At 55.0% G+C, this 16,181-nt stretch overlaps 9 protein-coding genes across 9 annotated transcripts; 4 read left to right on the top strand and 5 right to left on the bottom strand.

The window, feature by feature from the left end:
• Positions 1-155: 155 nt before the first annotated feature.
• Positions 156-1,853, bottom strand: LMH87_000329 (uncharacterized protein; the record flags this gene model as incomplete). The annotated part of the gene is made up of 2 exons (XM_056198217.1): positions 156-273; positions 334-1,853. The coding sequence occupies 2 exons, from the start codon at positions 1,851-1,853 to the stop codon at positions 156-158; spliced, it is 1,638 nt and encodes a 545-aa protein (XP_056055187.1).
• A 779-nt stretch (positions 1,854-2,632) lies between these two features.
• On the bottom strand, positions 2,633-4,101 carry LMH87_000328 (uncharacterized protein; the record flags this gene model as incomplete). Its single annotated transcript, XM_056198216.1, has 2 exons — positions 2,633-3,705; positions 3,771-4,101. The coding sequence occupies 2 exons, from the start codon at positions 4,099-4,101 to the stop codon at positions 2,633-2,635; spliced, it is 1,404 nt and encodes a 467-aa protein (XP_056055186.1).
• A 1,325-nt stretch (positions 4,102-5,426) lies between these two features.
• Positions 5,427-6,438, top strand: LMH87_000327 (uncharacterized protein; the record flags this gene model as incomplete). Its single annotated transcript, XM_056198215.1, has 3 exons — positions 5,427-5,895; positions 6,204-6,236; positions 6,314-6,438. 3 exons carry the CDS (start codon positions 5,427-5,429, stop codon positions 6,436-6,438), a joined length of 627 nt encoding a protein of 208 aa, XP_056055185.1.
• A 482-nt stretch (positions 6,439-6,920) lies between these two features.
• Positions 6,921-8,176, top strand: LMH87_000326 (uncharacterized protein; the record flags this gene model as incomplete). The annotated part of the gene is made up of 2 exons (XM_056198213.1): positions 6,921-6,982; positions 7,072-8,176. The coding sequence occupies 2 exons, from the start codon at positions 6,921-6,923 to the stop codon at positions 8,174-8,176; spliced, it is 1,167 nt and encodes a 388-aa protein (XP_056055184.1).
• Positions 8,177-8,569: 393 nt separating this feature from the next.
• LMH87_000325 (uncharacterized protein) lies at positions 8,570-9,994 on the top strand (the record flags this gene model as incomplete). Its single annotated transcript, XM_056198212.1, has 2 exons — positions 8,570-8,677; positions 8,738-9,994. The coding sequence occupies 2 exons, from the start codon at positions 8,570-8,572 to the stop codon at positions 9,992-9,994; spliced, it is 1,365 nt and encodes a 454-aa protein (XP_056055183.1).
• Positions 9,995-10,259: 265 nt separating this feature from the next.
• Positions 10,260-11,146, bottom strand: LMH87_000324 (uncharacterized protein; the record flags this gene model as incomplete). The annotated part of the gene is made up of 2 exons (XM_056198211.1): positions 10,260-10,536; positions 10,605-11,146. 2 exons carry the CDS (start codon positions 11,144-11,146, stop codon positions 10,260-10,262), a joined length of 819 nt encoding a protein of 272 aa, XP_056055182.1.
• Positions 11,147-11,689: 543 nt separating this feature from the next.
• On the top strand, positions 11,690-13,076 carry LMH87_000323 (uncharacterized protein; the record flags this gene model as incomplete). Its single annotated transcript, XM_056198210.1, has 2 exons — positions 11,690-11,804; positions 11,863-13,076. 2 exons carry the CDS (start codon positions 11,690-11,692, stop codon positions 13,074-13,076), a joined length of 1,329 nt encoding a protein of 442 aa, XP_056055181.1.
• Positions 13,077-13,158: 82 nt separating this feature from the next.
• LMH87_000322 (uncharacterized protein) lies at positions 13,159-14,637 on the bottom strand (the record flags this gene model as incomplete). Its single annotated transcript, XM_056198209.1, has 2 exons — positions 13,159-14,397; positions 14,479-14,637. The coding sequence occupies 2 exons, from the start codon at positions 14,635-14,637 to the stop codon at positions 13,159-13,161; spliced, it is 1,398 nt and encodes a 465-aa protein (XP_056055180.1).
• A 521-nt stretch (positions 14,638-15,158) lies between these two features.
• Positions 15,159-16,096, bottom strand: LMH87_000321 (uncharacterized protein; the record flags this gene model as incomplete). The annotated part of the gene is made up of 3 exons (XM_056198208.1): positions 15,159-15,379; positions 15,441-15,784; positions 15,837-16,096. The coding sequence occupies 3 exons, from the start codon at positions 16,094-16,096 to the stop codon at positions 15,159-15,161; spliced, it is 825 nt and encodes a 274-aa protein (XP_056055179.1).
• Between the last annotated feature and the right edge of the window lie 85 nt (positions 16,097-16,181).

The raw sequence follows: 16,181 nt of genomic DNA, 5'->3' as shown, positions 1-16,181 counted from the left end.
CAGCACCAGCCTAGCTTGTTAGCTAACGAGACACCATGATTGGTCGTTGACACGGACGACCACTTCGGCCGCCTTGGCTCTATATTTTCTAGTAAAAGCTTCAAGTACATAATCATGATTGCATTATCTGTGACGGCCTGTTGATCCTGAAATTCCTACAGCAGTGGCCCAGTCCAGGTCTCGCGGCGCAGACGGACATACCAGGATTGTTTATGCGGGAACGATATTTGCCTCTCACGGCCAAAGCCAGACTCGTCCAAGTGTTTTAAGATTCTGTAGTCACGTTAGCTGAAAGCTGCCTCTCAGTGATGTCTTTATAACGGCAAAACGTACCTCTCATTGTCAATCCTCGGTTCCAGGCAAACGTTCATAGTCCTCATGTCCGTCGTGAAGCACCAATGAACCAAGCTCGTCATCCACTCCGACGCTCGTCCCCTCGCCCATTCTTCGCCTACCAACACATGCAAGCCTCTATCAAAATCGCCAGCCTCTCCGCCCAGGACTTTGCCCAGGATATCCTCCTTGACCCAGTAAATCTCAAAGTATCCAAACGGCACGCCGTCCCAGAGACCAATCACCGGGAACGAATGCTTTAGCTTGAGGACGCCGGGCAGGAATTGAGGGGAAAATTTGCCCCAGAATGCACCCACGCGCGGCTTGTTGAACCACGACTCGAGGAGCTGTGCATCCGAGAGGGCCGTCAGCTCCGGGTGGTCCGGCGGGTTGGGTCCAATCGGTCCAAAGTACGGAACCGGCTCTGGTGATAGGGAAGCCACGCGGAAAGACAGGTAGCGACCGACTGATGGCAGGAAGCGGCTGTAGAATACCTCACCCATACGAGGCGGTTTCGGCCGCAGCGGATGCCGCAGGTTGTCCGTGAACGTATACTGCAAGGTGAGCGGAGGGTAGTAGGTTGGCAGATGCGAGGTCGAGAAGAAGGGCGTGATGGGATGTGCCATCGTGGACACACTGCTTGAGATGTTTGTCGGAATTGGGGCTCCCGGCAAGTCATTGTAGAGCCTGGCGACACCTGGTTGAGGAGACGCGGTCCCTGGCGTAAGGTGAGTCGTGGCGCCAAATGCCACTGGAGAGCCGGGGCGACTGCTATTGGGCGATGCGGCCGAGGTCGGCCACGGCGAAGGACCCTTGACGGGCTTCAAAGTAAATAGAAATAGATTCGGGGGCAGCTGCCAGAACATGCGCTTGGATACAAACATGTGCGACCACGTCTCATCGCCATCATCGAGACTGGTGCCGACATCCGTCGACTCGGTAGCCAGCAAGCCCATGCGCTCGAGCTTGGGAATCAGATTGCGGCCGCGAAGCACGCCGTCGCGCTGAATAGTGATGCGCCACTCCCCCGTGGGCTTTGCAGAGTCCGGCGTCGCGTGAGAGGCCACGGTGCTCATGTGAGGCGACGGCTCACGCTGGTGAAAGTACCAGTACAGGCTCACCCACAGAATCATGGCGATCTGGCGGGTCGGGCTCGCAGGCGGGCCATACTCCTGACTAGATGGCGTCGAGATTGACGAGATGAAGAGCGTGTCGTTTTGGCGCGTCGGCTGCACGAATGGCCGAACCCGTTTCTTGCGCTTCGGCGCCGAGCCATCCTCTGTATCCATGGCGTTTTCGTCACCGCCGCCACGGGCCTCGGTGTGGCCCTCTCCGTTGGGCAGGGACGTGGATCCATCTGCAAACACGATTTTCTCTTCCTCCGTGTGCAGCGCAATGTTCCAGCCGATGGGGAAATGTGTGCCGTGGGTGAGGTCGTTGCTCTTGAAGGCGACGCCGCCAAACACCGGGCCAACCGTGTACGTCTGCCCGTCAGGCAAGTAGAGAGTCTCGGGCGTCATCGGAGAAGGCGAATTTGCCGGAATTTCAGCAATAATCAGCTGCTGTAAAGGACCAGAGAGGCTTCCGAGACTACCAGAAAGAATGAAATGTTGCTGGCAAATGTGCCCAGCAAACGGTTGCGTCGACAGAGAGGCTTAATAACCTTTTTCGTTCCGCCCTCAGGTTATGAAAGCGGGGGCGGGGTCTCTGAGGAAATAACGGCGTGTCGCGGTCACTACGGGTTTGTCAATAGTGCGGACCTTTCTGTCCAATTAGGTCACGCGTGAAATAATACAATGATGAATATTGGACAATCGGATCGAAATTATGTTGCGTGCAGACCCAGCGGCTCGTGCCGAAATCCACGGTCGGGCTGGTTGTGATGGGGTGACTATCTGCTCCACCAGGTTGCACTTGACAGGTCATTCGGCGGCTCAAAGGCTGGAGCCACGAGAGTAATGCAGCGTGAATATTGTGGATGTGGGCTCGCGCCGAAATCTCTGCTTCTCGGGCCTTGTTGGCGATCCCGAAATCCAGAATGGGCAAGGCTAACCGATACGCGGGATTGGCAACAATGCAGTACTGAGCCTACACCTCCCTAATTGAGGTTGTCACTAGGTTTTTGCTGGTCATCGCTACGTCCAATTCCTGAGCATCGTCAATACGGTGACGGGGTTTAGGGAGCATCGCTGGTACTAGGTGGCATGTTCAGGGGTGGCGTGACAAAAGGCTAAATCGAGGCTTGTAGGTGGAAGCTAATGCTATGCAATTCTAGTGATACAGAATGAGTTCTACGCCATCAATGCTGTTCTTTGGGTCGCTCTTCGGAGTCTCGCTTCCGACTCTTTTTATCGTCGTCATCCTCATCTTCATCCTTATCTTTCTGCTTCTTCTTGGAGTCCTCGTTCTCCAACGCCTCCTTCACCTCCCAGCCACCGAGGTCCTTCATCTCCTCCCATTCGACATCGTACTCGGTCGCGATTACCCTGAGCTCGCGTCGCAGCGCATTGGCCTCTTGGACCAACTGCTCCCATTTTCCAATGTTAAATCCTCGCTCCATGTAGAGGGCATTCTGGCGCTTCGACACCGTGACATTCATGGCGGCCTTGTAGCTCAGGTCTCGGCTGATGAAGAGAAACCACAGGTAACCGGCCATGATGGTCGTGAGGCCGGCCAGGTAGGTAACCGGCTCAACGAGATCCCATCCCATTTCCGTATGGAAGGTGACGTAATAGACTGTGGCCCACCAGGAAGCCAGCAGCCCGAAGCCGCCTTTGGCGAGGCGATAAGCGCTCTTGTGCGCAATCTCATCGCACTCGTTTTTGAGTCGCGACATTGCATCAATCTGCTCGCACATTCGGCGGAGCCTCATGCGCATGTAATGTGTGCGATCTTTGAAGCTAGGTACGGCGACGTGCAGCTTTTCCGAAACACCTTCAATATCGACAGCAAATTCTTTGCCACGGGCTGCATCGCGAATGAAGTCGCCGACTTCTGTGCTGGCACTCCACCTCACCCAGCTCTTGTTCTTGGTGGCGGGGCCTTCACGACCCAGACCGGAGGAAGAAGCAACGTTGCTGGCCTTGGCCCCAGTCTGTTCGGGAATAGACTCTCTGTCCACCTCGGCCCAAAAGTCCACATCTGGTGTCTTTTCCTTCTTTTCCAATTGAAGGGGAGGGAGCTCTGCTTGAATCAGTCGTTCGAGATAAGATAGAGGTTGATGCGGATGGATCAACAGCGCTAGCGGGGGCGTTGATTTCTTGTTTTCTTGAATCTTCTCCAGCGGCTGTCTGTTGATGTGCTCTTGCCTAGCATCAAAGGGTAGGGGGAGAACAAGCTTGAGGAGTCGCGTGGGCGTCGTCAGGATACGTCCTATGGTAGCCGTGCGTTAGTATGGAGAGCGCTGAGTGGCCAGATGGTCGCGCAGATGTACGCACCTTTTGACTCTACATCTTGGGTGGCCTCGGCCTCGTTGAACTCGGCTTCTTTTTGGGCGGCCGACTCGTGAGGCCTCTCGCGCTGGTAGACGGTCGCGGTGGACGCCCACGCCACTTGAGCGAAATTTCTATCGTAGACGGATTTGTCGGCGCTTCGGTATCGTGACAGGTTCCAGGCACTCCCGGATGCGATTTGCTTCGGGGCGCACGAGTGGACGTGCTTGGTGTGCTGCAGGGCGAGGCACCCCGGCCTAGCCGACGCAGGGACTTGTCTTCGCAGCTGGCAGCCAGCCGCGGCGCGCATCGCCTCTCTCCCGAGTTCTCTTCTCATCACGCCGGGCGGCCTTGGTCGTTGCAGAGACAGAATGGACTGTGCAAATAGACCTAGATTCGGGAGCAGCCGCTGTCTAGGATGCGTGATGTTGAAGAGTAAATAAAGGGCTCACACGCGACTGGCGCAGGACATGCATCTCGTTAGAGCCCAACTATGACGTCAAAATGAACAAGATCAAGATCGGCCCACCAATTGGCTGATGCAAAGGGTTCGCTAGCATAGCACCCTCCTAGTAAGCTCTACGAGGCTGCGCCTTGGAAAAACGGTGAAGCAGCGAGCCAAGATTTAGATGAAAAGGGCTGGGCGGAGCTGGGGGTTTTTTTTTCTTCATTTTTCTCAGAATACTTCCCATGTCACTGCTCCTCAGAGTTGGATCAATCGCGTGTCGCCAATGGTCAGCCTGGAGGCTACTTGGTTCCTCCCTGCCAGGTACCGAGGTAAAGTACCTATAGATGCACTAAAATGAGCTGCGGCACCCCACTGTCGTGTTACTACGTACAAAGCGTGCCCCATCAAGTAGATGCAGGCTTGGCAGGCAAGCACGAAGTAAACGAATTTACAGATAGTCTAGTACGATGTCTGCAGAATAGCAATTCCATCTTTCTGGCTGTGGCCATCTCTGTTTTTCTTCTCCCTTTTTTTTGGTCATCGACACATTCTAAAATGGCCGTCCTTTGTATGTATCGCGTTGGCAGACAACCAAGCCATATTTGATACAAGTTTGTCCATATCATGGCAAAACGCCCCCAAGGAGTGGGATAACCGCAGTGGAAAACTCTGTCCGTCATCAAAATCAACAAGGAAAACGGCAGCAAAGACATACTTTCTCACCGTCAGTCAATCCTTTCTCAGTAGCCCAGTCCTATCCATCCCTGCTCGCGTGAGGTTTGGAAACGATGCAGTCCGATACAAGCCACAGGTAATAAGGTTAGCAAAGCCTCCAAAGCCTCCAAAGCTAACAGTTTGCATCAAATGTCGATAGTTTGGAGGCGTCGTCTGCCACACAAAGACTGAGTCTCAACTTCGAGCCAACGGTGGCGACGATACCAATTCGCCAGGTCATAAACAATGGCCTTCTGCTGTACATATCCGTACGCCATGGTAAGATAACCTTTCGAGACGTAAAAGCGCCATAAACTTACAATTCTTCCTATATCGCCAGCGACCTGCTTCGTGTTATATAAAGAGCAGATGCAGTGATGCTCATCCTCACAATTTATTCCCATCTCTACTTCCTCCACCACAGACTACAAACTTTTATTATTCTTCTCGGACTCTACCACAGCTATCCCATCAACGACCAACTCACTACACAAAGCACCATGTCCCCTATTGAGAAACTTATCGGTGAGCCGGATGACGATCCGACAGACCTGAGCAACGCACCTTTTGCATTTGGTCGCTTTCCTACGGGCAGCGAGAGTTCTGCAGAGTACACTCTCTCCAGCGCGCCGAGTCAGTCCCAGCCTCCAAGGAAGCAGGCGCGACTTGCTAGACCGATTCCTTTTGCCACCTGTGGTGCAGAGCTGGCTGTACACGAGCGTCCTCAGCAGATGCTCTACGACTACCAGCCCCCAAGCCAGCAGCCGGACCGATACACACCGCGCCATGTTCCACCCGTCCTCGAATATCTGCAGGGTATCCAGCATGGAACCCGAGATCACCCACGTGCCACTACTGGAGAGGATTTCATCCCCACTCCGAGTCGCCGCTCCTCGCCAGTCAATGAACTCACGCCTGCCTCGCTCGATGAACTAGAGTCAATTGATGCTCTTGCAGCGGCACGAGCCGGTTCGCCCCCACCTCAGGGTGTCAGAGTTCCTCAGCAGATTGTGGAGGCAGCTCGTCAATGCCTATTCATTTGCAGGGAAGCCTGGCGTCTAGTCCAACAGGGGCCTTTTGGACAGTCTCTGCCTGCATCCCATGCAGATGAAGACTCTGATGCTGGTGAAGTTATGAGGCTGGTAAACAGCATTCATGAGGTCGTCAACTCGGAAAGCACGCCTGAATCTCAGGCAGATGAAAATACGGACGGGGATGAAGTTGCCCAGCCGGCAACCACTCACGATGAAGTGGATGACTCGGACAACAGGTCCCAGTCATCTTGGGTCTACGTTTCCAAGACCCGATAGGTACAATTACATCCCAGTGATCCCGGCCCGCAATAGAGAATATTGAGAATGGATGACAGCTAACTCTGAACACCAAGTTCTCGCAAACAAGAAGTGGAAGCGGGAGGCGCGAATGAAAGGCAACCAGGACGGATTAGAGGCGATATGGAGTGTGATTTGCACAGGACTTGGCTTGGTTTGGTACTCTTGGCCGGTAAATTAAAGTGAGGATCTGGCATGCTTGTTTAGAAAATGGTAGTCAAAACTTAGGAAAAAAATTGTTTCTTTCCCACGTGTCTCTGGGACGTTGATTCTTTTCTCTGTGTCGATGTGGTTCGTCGAGCCCCCACCGTAGGCACTCGTTTGGCCTGAGCATTGCCGCGCAGAAAATATCCATAAACCGCGCTTTCCAGCCTAAAAAAGATGGGAGACTTCATAAATTGCCGATATCCATTGCCGCCAGCCTGATACGTTCGGCGGCGGACAAAAGTGCCCATTCTCGTCCGATGCAGGGTAGCCCAAGACCCATCTTGTGTTCTCGGGGTTCACCAACTTGGCCCCGCACTAATAAAGGCAATCCATCGGCTGCCCCTCCATCGACACCGCTTTCTTCAAGCGAAATCTCCTCCAAACGACTACAAAACTATACCTCCCGTCCGTCCTTGGGCAGCCATTGAGCAGAAGACGACTACTCACACACGCACAATGGCTGAAACTACTGTCTACCGAGCTGGCACCACCGCTCCCGTCAACATTGCCGTCGTCAAGTGCGTCGTCCCCATCCTAAGCATCCCCCGTAAATCGAGAACGGCTGGCTTGTCCGGGTGCGCGATGCTAACAACGACCGAACTCACAGGTACTGGGGCAAACGCGATGCCAAGCTGAATCTCCCTACAAACAGCTCCATCTCCGTCACCCTCTCCCAGGCTGACCTCCGCACCCTCACGACCGCTTCCTGCTCGACCACCTTTACCGAAGACAGCCTCACGCTTAATGGCGAGCTCTCCGACATCTCTGGCGCCAGGACGCAGGCCTGCTTCCGCGAGCTGCGTACCCGCCGCGCTGCCCTAGAAGCTTCCGACGCCTCCCTTCCCAAGCTGTCCACGATGTCCCTCAAGATCGTCTCCGAGAACAATTTCCCTACCGCCGCCGGTCTCGCGTCGTCCGCCGCCGGCTTCGCCGCCCTCGTCCAGGCCATTGCCAACCTGTACGAGCTCCACGACTCGCCCTCCGATCTCTCCCTCATCGCTCGCCAGGGCTCTGGCTCCGCCTGCCGCAGCTTGTTCGGTGGCTACGTCGCCTGGCGCATGGGCGACAAGGCCGACGGCAGCGACTCCAAGGCCGACCTCGTCGCCGAGGCCTCGCACTGGCCCAGCATGCGCGCACTCATCCTCGTCGCCAGCGCCGCCAAGAAGGGCGTCTCCTCCACGTCGGGCATGCAGCAGACGGTCGCCACCTCGGGCTTGTTCAAGGAGCGCATCGAGCGCATCGTTCCCGACAACATGGTCGCCATGGAGGATGCCATCCACAACCGCAACTTTGAAAAGTTTGCCGAGGTCTCCATGCGCGACTCAAACTCTTTCCACGCCTGCTGCGCCGACACCTACCCTCCCATCTTCTACATGAACGACGTCTCCCGTGCTGCGATCCGCGCGGTAGAGTCTATCAACGCAAAGGCTGGCAAGGCCATTGCTGCTTACACCTTTGACGCCGGTCCCAACTGTGTCGTCTACTACCTCGAGGAGAACAAGGACGCCGTTCTCGGCGCCTTCTCAGAGACTTTGGGAAGCACTTCTGGCTGGAAAGGCGGCGTCGGCTCTCAGTCTGGTGTTTTGGACGAGACTGTTGCCGAAATCCTGCGGGATGGTGTCACGCGCGTCATCATGACTGGTGTAGGCGAGGGCCCTATCAAGACGGATGAGTTTCTGATTGATGCCAGTGGCGAGACTGTCAAGCGATAATTGCAGAAATGTGTGATTTTTGTTTATTTATAAATAGCAACTTACATAATGTGCATAAAACATAGCAAGCAAACGAAGAGGAAAATACGTGTGTCTTGTGCCGTTCGTGTTGTGTTGGCTGGCTGTCAGTCGCTTGTAAGGCTTTCATAAGTGATGGCGGGCCAGCTGGCACTCCAAACGCCTGCACACTTCCAAAATCCTGCATCAACCAAACGCCCTACAGAACCTAACCCTTTCGACAGCTTCATCCTTTGGCATACCATTGCTCGGAATGACCATCGCTCTGGATTAGCACTTTATCCGTCATCCTTAGGCTGCGCACCTGAAGCCGCTCTGTGGTTGTTGCCAGCGCTGATGGCACCAGCCCAGTCCCCAGCGCCCGCTGCAGCCACAATGGCAGAACTCATCTCCAGCGGCTGCGAGATTGAGGTCTCCGAACTCGACAAATCAGGGCATGTACAGCAGCGATGGTTGCATGAACCAAGCGGGCGCATTACTCACGTAAATGAGATCTTCTTAGCTCTCACTCTTCTGCGCGACAGCTGACGTTGTCTATCTCAGATCCGCCCCGCGGGCCACACAAACGACCTCTTCTCCCGCTCGCTGCGAGAATGGAAAAAGATATTATCTGATTCCTTTCTGCCGGTCGGGTTTCCACACTCTGTTTCCTCCGACTACTTTGCCTATCAGACATTCGACTCTCTCCAGGCCTTCTTCTCCACCATCACCTCACTTCTCGCAAATAGAGCCCTGCTCCAAGGTCTTGGTGTCGGGGATGCGAACTCGTCCGCCACATTTGCGCTTCTTCTTACCATATTGCGAGATGCCACCTCTCGGGTAGCGACCATCGTGTTTGCGCACCGATTTGGCCTCCGCATCGAGCCAGATGCCAAACGCTACCGGTTTCTGGCCGACTTGTTCAACGACACGGGCTTCTTTCTCGAGCTGTACAGCCCGTACCTGTCGCCAGGGGGCAAAGTGGCCGCACTCAGTGTTGGCGAGGCGCTCCGAGCGCTGTGCGGCGTCTCGGCTGGCGCGAGCAAGGCGGCGCTCAGCATGCATTTTGCAAAGCACGACAACCTCGCCGAGCTCAACGCAAAGGAGGCCAGTCAGGAAACCGCCGTGGGGCTTATCGGGCTCTTGGTCGGTACTATTGTAGTGAAGATGATCGAAGACCCTCGAAGCGTTGTTTATTTGATGATTCTTCTCGTTTTTGGCCATCTGGCGATGAATTATCTCGGCGTCCGCAGCGTCCAGATGACGACCTTGAATCGTCAGCGCGCAACAATCCTGTTCCAAGAGTATCTCCGGACCGGAAAGGTCCTTTCGCCCGCCGAGGTTGCCCAGCGCGAATACATTATCCTGTGGGGTCCTGACATCTCGAACCGACATGGCCAGCACGTTGCTAAGATCGAACTGGCTAAGAGCTTCGGGCACGCGATGAGCTGCTCCACCGGGAGAGTCAAAATTATGGATGGCGACAAGTATTCTGTGACTGTGACACCAGCGACGGCACAGAAGATCACACAGATTCGCATATTGCTTTGGGATGGCATGTCGCCCAAGCAAGCAATAATGGGCTGGTTCGAGGCCGTCGAGATGGCCTGGGTCATGGACAAGCAAACGGGCTTCAAGCCAAATTTGGAGCGCATATTCAACAATGAAAGGGACGTTGTTGACGGTTACGTGAAACATTTCGGTAGCAAGGAACTTTGGGAGAGCATGGTCACGAAAGGCTGGGACTTGTCGACTCAGTCGCTGGAGACTGCCGCGCCAGTCCGATTGGCAGCTCGCAAGTTGGACAAGAAGGTCTATTAGACGAATGAACCGGGGAAACCCTTCTTGGAGTGAGTACCTAGAACAGCTTGTTGCACAAAGCTATGGGTAGAATCTTTGTACGCACAACTATACAGTAAATACGTTTTGCTCTATTAATGCTGGATTTATAATTTTACAGGGGGCGGTCATGCCCGGAGTCTATATGCCTTTATATGTTGTAGTACAGGAGATGTTCAGCACGCGCGTATCCTTCGATCAGTCATTCATTGTCGTCTTCATCGCCGCGGGCGGGGATGTCGCGCCCTCAAGCTAGATGCGCCCAGCGCATCGCGCGCATTCTAACGCCCTCCCAGGTATTCAGCTTTGGGCGCACATCGAGGTAGAAGCTGGGGCCGGGCGTCGAGCCGCCCGGGCGACCAGCATAAAAGTCTATGACATATTCCACCTTGGTGCCGCAGCGATCAATGACCCAGTCGTGGCGATCAAAGGGGGCCGTGAAGCCGAGAATCGTGTTGAAGCGCGCCGTGGGCGTCATGCGGTCCATTTTATTCGCAAAGGACTCGAGTTTCGGTCCACCACATCTGCGAGAGAAAAAGCACAACATTAGCTCCAGCCTCTTAACCCACGCGGGAAGGGAGGTATGGCTTACAGTGACTTGGCGAGATAGGGCGCCTCCCATTCTTTGATCTCCTTCCATGCGCGCTCGTTGACGGCGTTGTGGATGGGCACGACCGTCTTCATGTCGGCGACGCGCGCGTCGTAGCCCTTGCGCTTCATGGCGTCAAAGAACATCTTCTCCGAGGGGTACACCCAGTTGCCCGACGCCACGTCCGCGCCCGACTCGACTTCGTGGTTCGCCGGGTTGGCGGACGAGCCGTGCTCGACAGGACAGGCCTCCGGGTCGCCGGCCGCGCGCGGAATGGTGGAGATGACGCGATCGGTCTCGAGGCCGGGACGGGAGCCGCTCCGTTGCGTCGCGGGCGCTGCCTCGGGACCTGCTGTGGGGGTGGACCAGAGGAGCGACGAGAGGCGCGAGGTCCAGGATGGCGACGACGGCTGTGCTGCGTGGTCGACGGGACACTGCTTCGCAGAGGAGGCGGCAGCGGCGGCTTTGGAGGCTTCGGCGGCTCTGGCCTGCTCGAGCCACGCCTCACGGCTCTTATGGTCGACGGGACAGGTGTCGGGGCCCATTGTGGAGTTGGTTCGACACAGGGTGACTCTGCGACTGTGTTGGTGTAGTGTGTGCAGAAGCACTGCCCGGCGGGAGCGAGAGATTTTTGTAAAAAGACGATGCTGGACTACGTATCCGTAGCAGGGTCGTGAACAAAAAAAAAAGGTCCCTGGCTGCGCCGGCGAAAAGTGGAACCCCTTAGCAATGACGGAATTCTGGCAGGCTTGACCGATGTAAGTGGGAAGCACATCACGTAGAGGCTCATCGTAACATAGAGGAGTAAATCTGGATATGGTTGGTATACTGGTTAAACAGTTCTTTCTCCTTCTTTCCCGGCTTTTTTTTTCTACATTGCTGTTTCGAATAATTCTTGTCGCCCATGGATGACGGCGTGACCATAGCGGCTTACATAGGTACTGGACCACCAGGGAGCTGTCGCGTGATGGCAGCCCGCCAACCTGGACCAGACAACGCAAACGCCTTCAACCAGCGATCATGCCGCGCTGCTTTATAACCACAACGAGAAAGACTTGCAGATGACGGACGACCCAACTCCTCCACACATGCGTCTTCCACTGCCCGGGAGCCCATCTTCCTCCTGGGACGCCTACGCCGCCCGTTTGAGTGCCCTCCGGAAGCATCCCAGCATGAAGGTCGTCGTCGCCTTTTGGCTATTCGGTAGGCTGACCTGTTTCGCGCGCCGCATCCATTTTCGCGGCTCCTAACACACTCACAGGCCTCATCAACAATGTCCTCTACGTCATCATCCTCTCGGCCGCGCAGGACCTCGTCGGGACCGTCCCCAAGGGTGTCGTCCTCCTCGCCGACGTGGTGCCCTCCTTCTTCACCAAGCTCATCGCGCCGTACTTTATCCACCACGTGCCGTACCGGACCCGAATCCTGATATTTTGTGGCCTGTCCGCCGCGGGCATGGCCCTCGTGGCGCTGACGCCGCCGCAGACGTCCGTCGCCGTCAAGATGGTCGGCGTCGTGCTCGCCAGCCTGAGCAGCGGCGGCGGCGAGCTGAGCTTCCTCGGTCTCACGCACTTTTATGGCCACGCCAGCCTCGCCGGCTGGGGCTCTGGTACTGGCGCCGCGGGGCTCGTCGGCGCCGGGCTCTACGTCGCCATGACCGAGTGGTGGCGCTTCAGCGTCCGCAGCAGCCTGCTCTGCTCGGCCGCGCTGCCCGTCGTCATGCTCGTCAGCTTCTTTGGCGTGCTGCCGCACGGACCGCTGCTCAAGGGCGCGACGGGCAATGCGGGCTACGGCGCGGTGCCGGGCGACGACGCGGCGGACGACGAGGAGGAGAGCTCGGCGACCGCGGCGCTGCTGGATCCCAACCGTGCGCCGGCGGCGGGCGCCGGCTTGTCGGAACTGTCGGCTCTGAAGGCCAACCTTAGACGTGCAAAGTCACTCATGGTTCCCTATATGCTCCCGCTGCTCCTCGTCTACGTCGCCGAGTATACGATTAACCAGGGAGTCGCGCCAACGCTTCTCTTTCCTCTTGCCGAGTCGCCCTTTGCCGAATTTCGCGGATTCTATCCATTCTACGGCTTTCTCTACCAGCTCGGTGTCTTTGTGTCGCGATCATCTATATCTTTTGTGCGGATCCACCATTTATACCTCCCATCCTTTCTCCAGATTGGCAACCTGGTTCTCTTGACGCTGCATGCCATGTTCTTCTTCATACCCTCGGTGTACATTGTCTTTATCATCATTTTCTGGGAAGGGCTACTAGGTGGTGCAGTCTATGTGAATTGCTTTGCAGAGATTATGGAGAATGTGCCCGAGGACGAGCGCGAGTTTAGCCTGAGTGCCACGACCGTGAGTGATAGTGGTGGGATATGCATTGCAGGCCTGATAGGAATCGTCATGGAAACCGGGCTCTGCAACTACCAAGTCGCCCACGGCCGAGACTGGTGCAAGCAGATCAAGGTCCAGCACGGATAGTTTGGTTATGTGCTGTTGCACGATTTATGACAGAGAGCTTTGCCTAAACCATTTTCAAAAATTTAGATTCCATTTGCAAAGTCTACTCAAGGATTTCAATCGGGTCAGGCCTGTGTAAGCTCAATGTCCCTGCCTGCAAAGGTTGCTGCGTAGCACCTTCAAGGTCGACCAGGAGGTGCCTCCACATTAGGCCCTCTGCACCAGGTCGCCTTCGCACTTTTCGTTTATCCAGCCAAATACAGATAGCACGATAATCCCTCCTAGCTCTTGCGCTGAGCCACCATATGTGGTCAAACCGGCAGAGCAGTCCGAGCCAGTATCCCAAGATCCACATGGCCGGCTCACTGTCGTGCTCCAGCAGGGAGCGGAACTCGACGCCAACTTTACCGAAAAATGCCATGTACAAAAAGAATGACTGGTTGTTGACAGGGGTAGCAAACAGCTCGGCGAGAACTCGCACTGGCTCGTAAAATATGTGCCCGGGGTTATCCGACGCATAATCGAGACCGCACAGACGAAGCCAGTGAGACGGTACCTTGGAGAGCGGCTTGGGATCGTCGCCGTGGTACGTCTTTTCATCGTCATCGGAGGCGTCGAATATGTGGCGAAGTCTGGACTGGTCGTGAAACTGCTTGGTGTTCATCAGCAGCGGAGCAAGGCCCATGCTCATTGAGAACCAAGCCAGGCGATTGGGGGCCTGGTTAAAGACCCAAGACAGTGCAGGGTCGTCGTCGTCATCCAGGGCAAACGACAGGAGATTAAACATCATGGCCGAAACGAGGACGGAATCGGAACTCTCCTGATCAAGCGGCTCGGCCAAGGCGCGGTTGAAGCCGCGGATCGCGAGAGACTGCTGATAGTGCTCTGCGACTCGACAGGCCGCTATCGTGTCGGACGTGGCATCGTGTGAGCTGCTATTGGTCTGGTACATGTGTCGCAGATGACAGGCCGCCACAGCCAGCGTCACATCGAGGAGATACGGGCGGCTCATGCCAAGGCTGACGACGAAAGGCAGCTGCGCGCATACAGTCTCGAGGCCGTGTGCGGCCTGAAAGTTCTGGGTTATGTGATGGAGAAGGGAGACACGCGAGACGCCTCGCGCGGGAGACCTGGACTGCAGACAAGTGTTGGCCAGCGTTACGGCGGATGGCTGCGTAAATGCAAACGGCGGTGTGCAGGCAGTAAAGACAGCAGCATCTTTCCCTTGTCCCTTTTTCGACGACGCGGATTTGCGAGCTATCTTGCGTTTATCTAGCGAAGCATATTGGCACTCTGCGCTGCAGCGAAGACATCGTGCGCATGAGGGCTTGCCCTCGTCGCACTGAATCGGAATGCATTAGCTTGTCATCTCACTGCGCTGGCTTGCCAAGGCCGTATTGTTGAAATCATTGGCGGCACGAACCTTGACTCTGCTGAGCTTGCACCCCACGCAGCCGCCTCTAGACTTGGGATGCGACTTGCGCTTGATGTACTTTCGAGCCTTCGCTTCTTGATGGGGTTGAAACGACAGAACCTGGTATGCCGGCTCAGTCTTGCTGTTGCTGCTCGGTGCAGGTGACATTGTTCATGCAGCAACGCGGAAATAGTGCTTTGAGTGGGAAACAGTACCCGAATAAGGTAAACGATGCATTGGAGCGTATGGGAATTTATACGATGATATAGCAGAGTGGTATTTTGGGCGTCGTCATCTTTGCGGTCGTATTTATCGGACTGTGCGGCTGAGGGAGACAGTGGGACTGGGGTGCGTTGGTGGCGCACATCTCGTTTTCCTTTTTGGGGTAATGATGAACAGGGCTGAATGAAAACGAATGAAAAAGTAGATGATGGAAAATGTTGCATGTAAAGAAATTCCGGTACAATTTCCAGTATAGTAACTTTTAGTTTGCCTGGCCTCATGCTAACCTAGAGGTGACGTGTACTTCGTTACATGTGCGGTGAAAATGCTGAATTGGCGCTTAGCCTGAAGTCCTATCTATGTCTGGAATATCTACATCTTTTTTTACGTTTGCACATTTTAAACGGGTACATCATGCGGGCCTGAACCTGCAAATGGCATATACAAAGTACTCTTTTTGGCTCCTCCTACATCTTGCTGGAGAAATCTGTGCCTGCACCGACAGGTCTAGCAAACCAGTACTGCGGGTGAAGCAAAGTCAGGGAAATGCCCATAATAGCCATTGGAATACTGTCGAGAGCGATGAAGATGTATTCTTTGGAAGCCAGCGGGCCGTTGAATCCATCGCTAAGCTCTGCAACACGCCAGCTGGATCTGATAAACAAGCATGCCGCCGCGATCGCTGCCCCTGAAACAGACGTAAGTTAATGTCTAAGAAATTGGCCATTCAAGAAAGAGCATGAACTTACCGACCAGATACCAGCGCTTGTCCGTCTTTCCGATTGGCCAGCCGATGCGCTTCCCAGTGATGTAAAGTAGCAGGCCAAAAATGGCTGTAAACAGCACTTGGGTGGCCAACCCTGCCAGCATTAAGTCCACCCCAATTGGACTTTCTGCAAAAATTGCCGCCAGTGAGCCACCACATCCTATGAAGCATAGACATGCAAAGTCGCCGAGGATAAAAAGCGTGGCAAACCAGCGCGGCCCGACACGGCCGAACCGTGCCACCACATATCGACGCTGCAGATTACTGATACCGAGATAGAGGGAAGAGGACAGAAATGTAGGGCCCAATGTTAGTCCGATGATGTACCTGCATGCAGGTTAATGCTGTTGGATTTTAAAAATACGCACAGAGTACGCACATGATGTAGCCATTTTTATTTGTCCGGTCGTGTGCAAGCTGCACTTTGGCAATGTAGCCCAGCATCTCCAACAACAGGCCACAGACCATCCCAATGGAGTATCCGTAGAATCTCGGAAACAGCACAGCCAGTACTAAATGAAACGCGAACAAAATTGCGAAAATAGCGACAAAGACGGCGGCTGGGGCCAACAACGGTGTGAAGGGCAGAGCGCCGATGCCGTTGGGTGGGATGTGCGTTCCATTGGACGTGAAATTCATGTTTTCGGACTTGCTTGGATCAATTGAGAACTGTAAAGGCATTCGCCTGGCCCTTTATTAGGCCAGCAGTGTTGATAACTGTTGA

This window comes from Akanthomyces muscarius, chromosome 6 (assembly GCF_028009165.1).
Source record: "Akanthomyces muscarius strain Ve6 chromosome 6, whole genome shotgun sequence".
In the NCBI taxonomy this organism is placed as follows: Eukaryota; Fungi; Ascomycota; class Sordariomycetes; order Hypocreales; family Cordycipitaceae; genus Akanthomyces; species Akanthomyces muscarius.
Note: the sequence above shows the minus strand (reverse complement) of the source record. Positions and strands in the feature narration are given on the sequence as shown.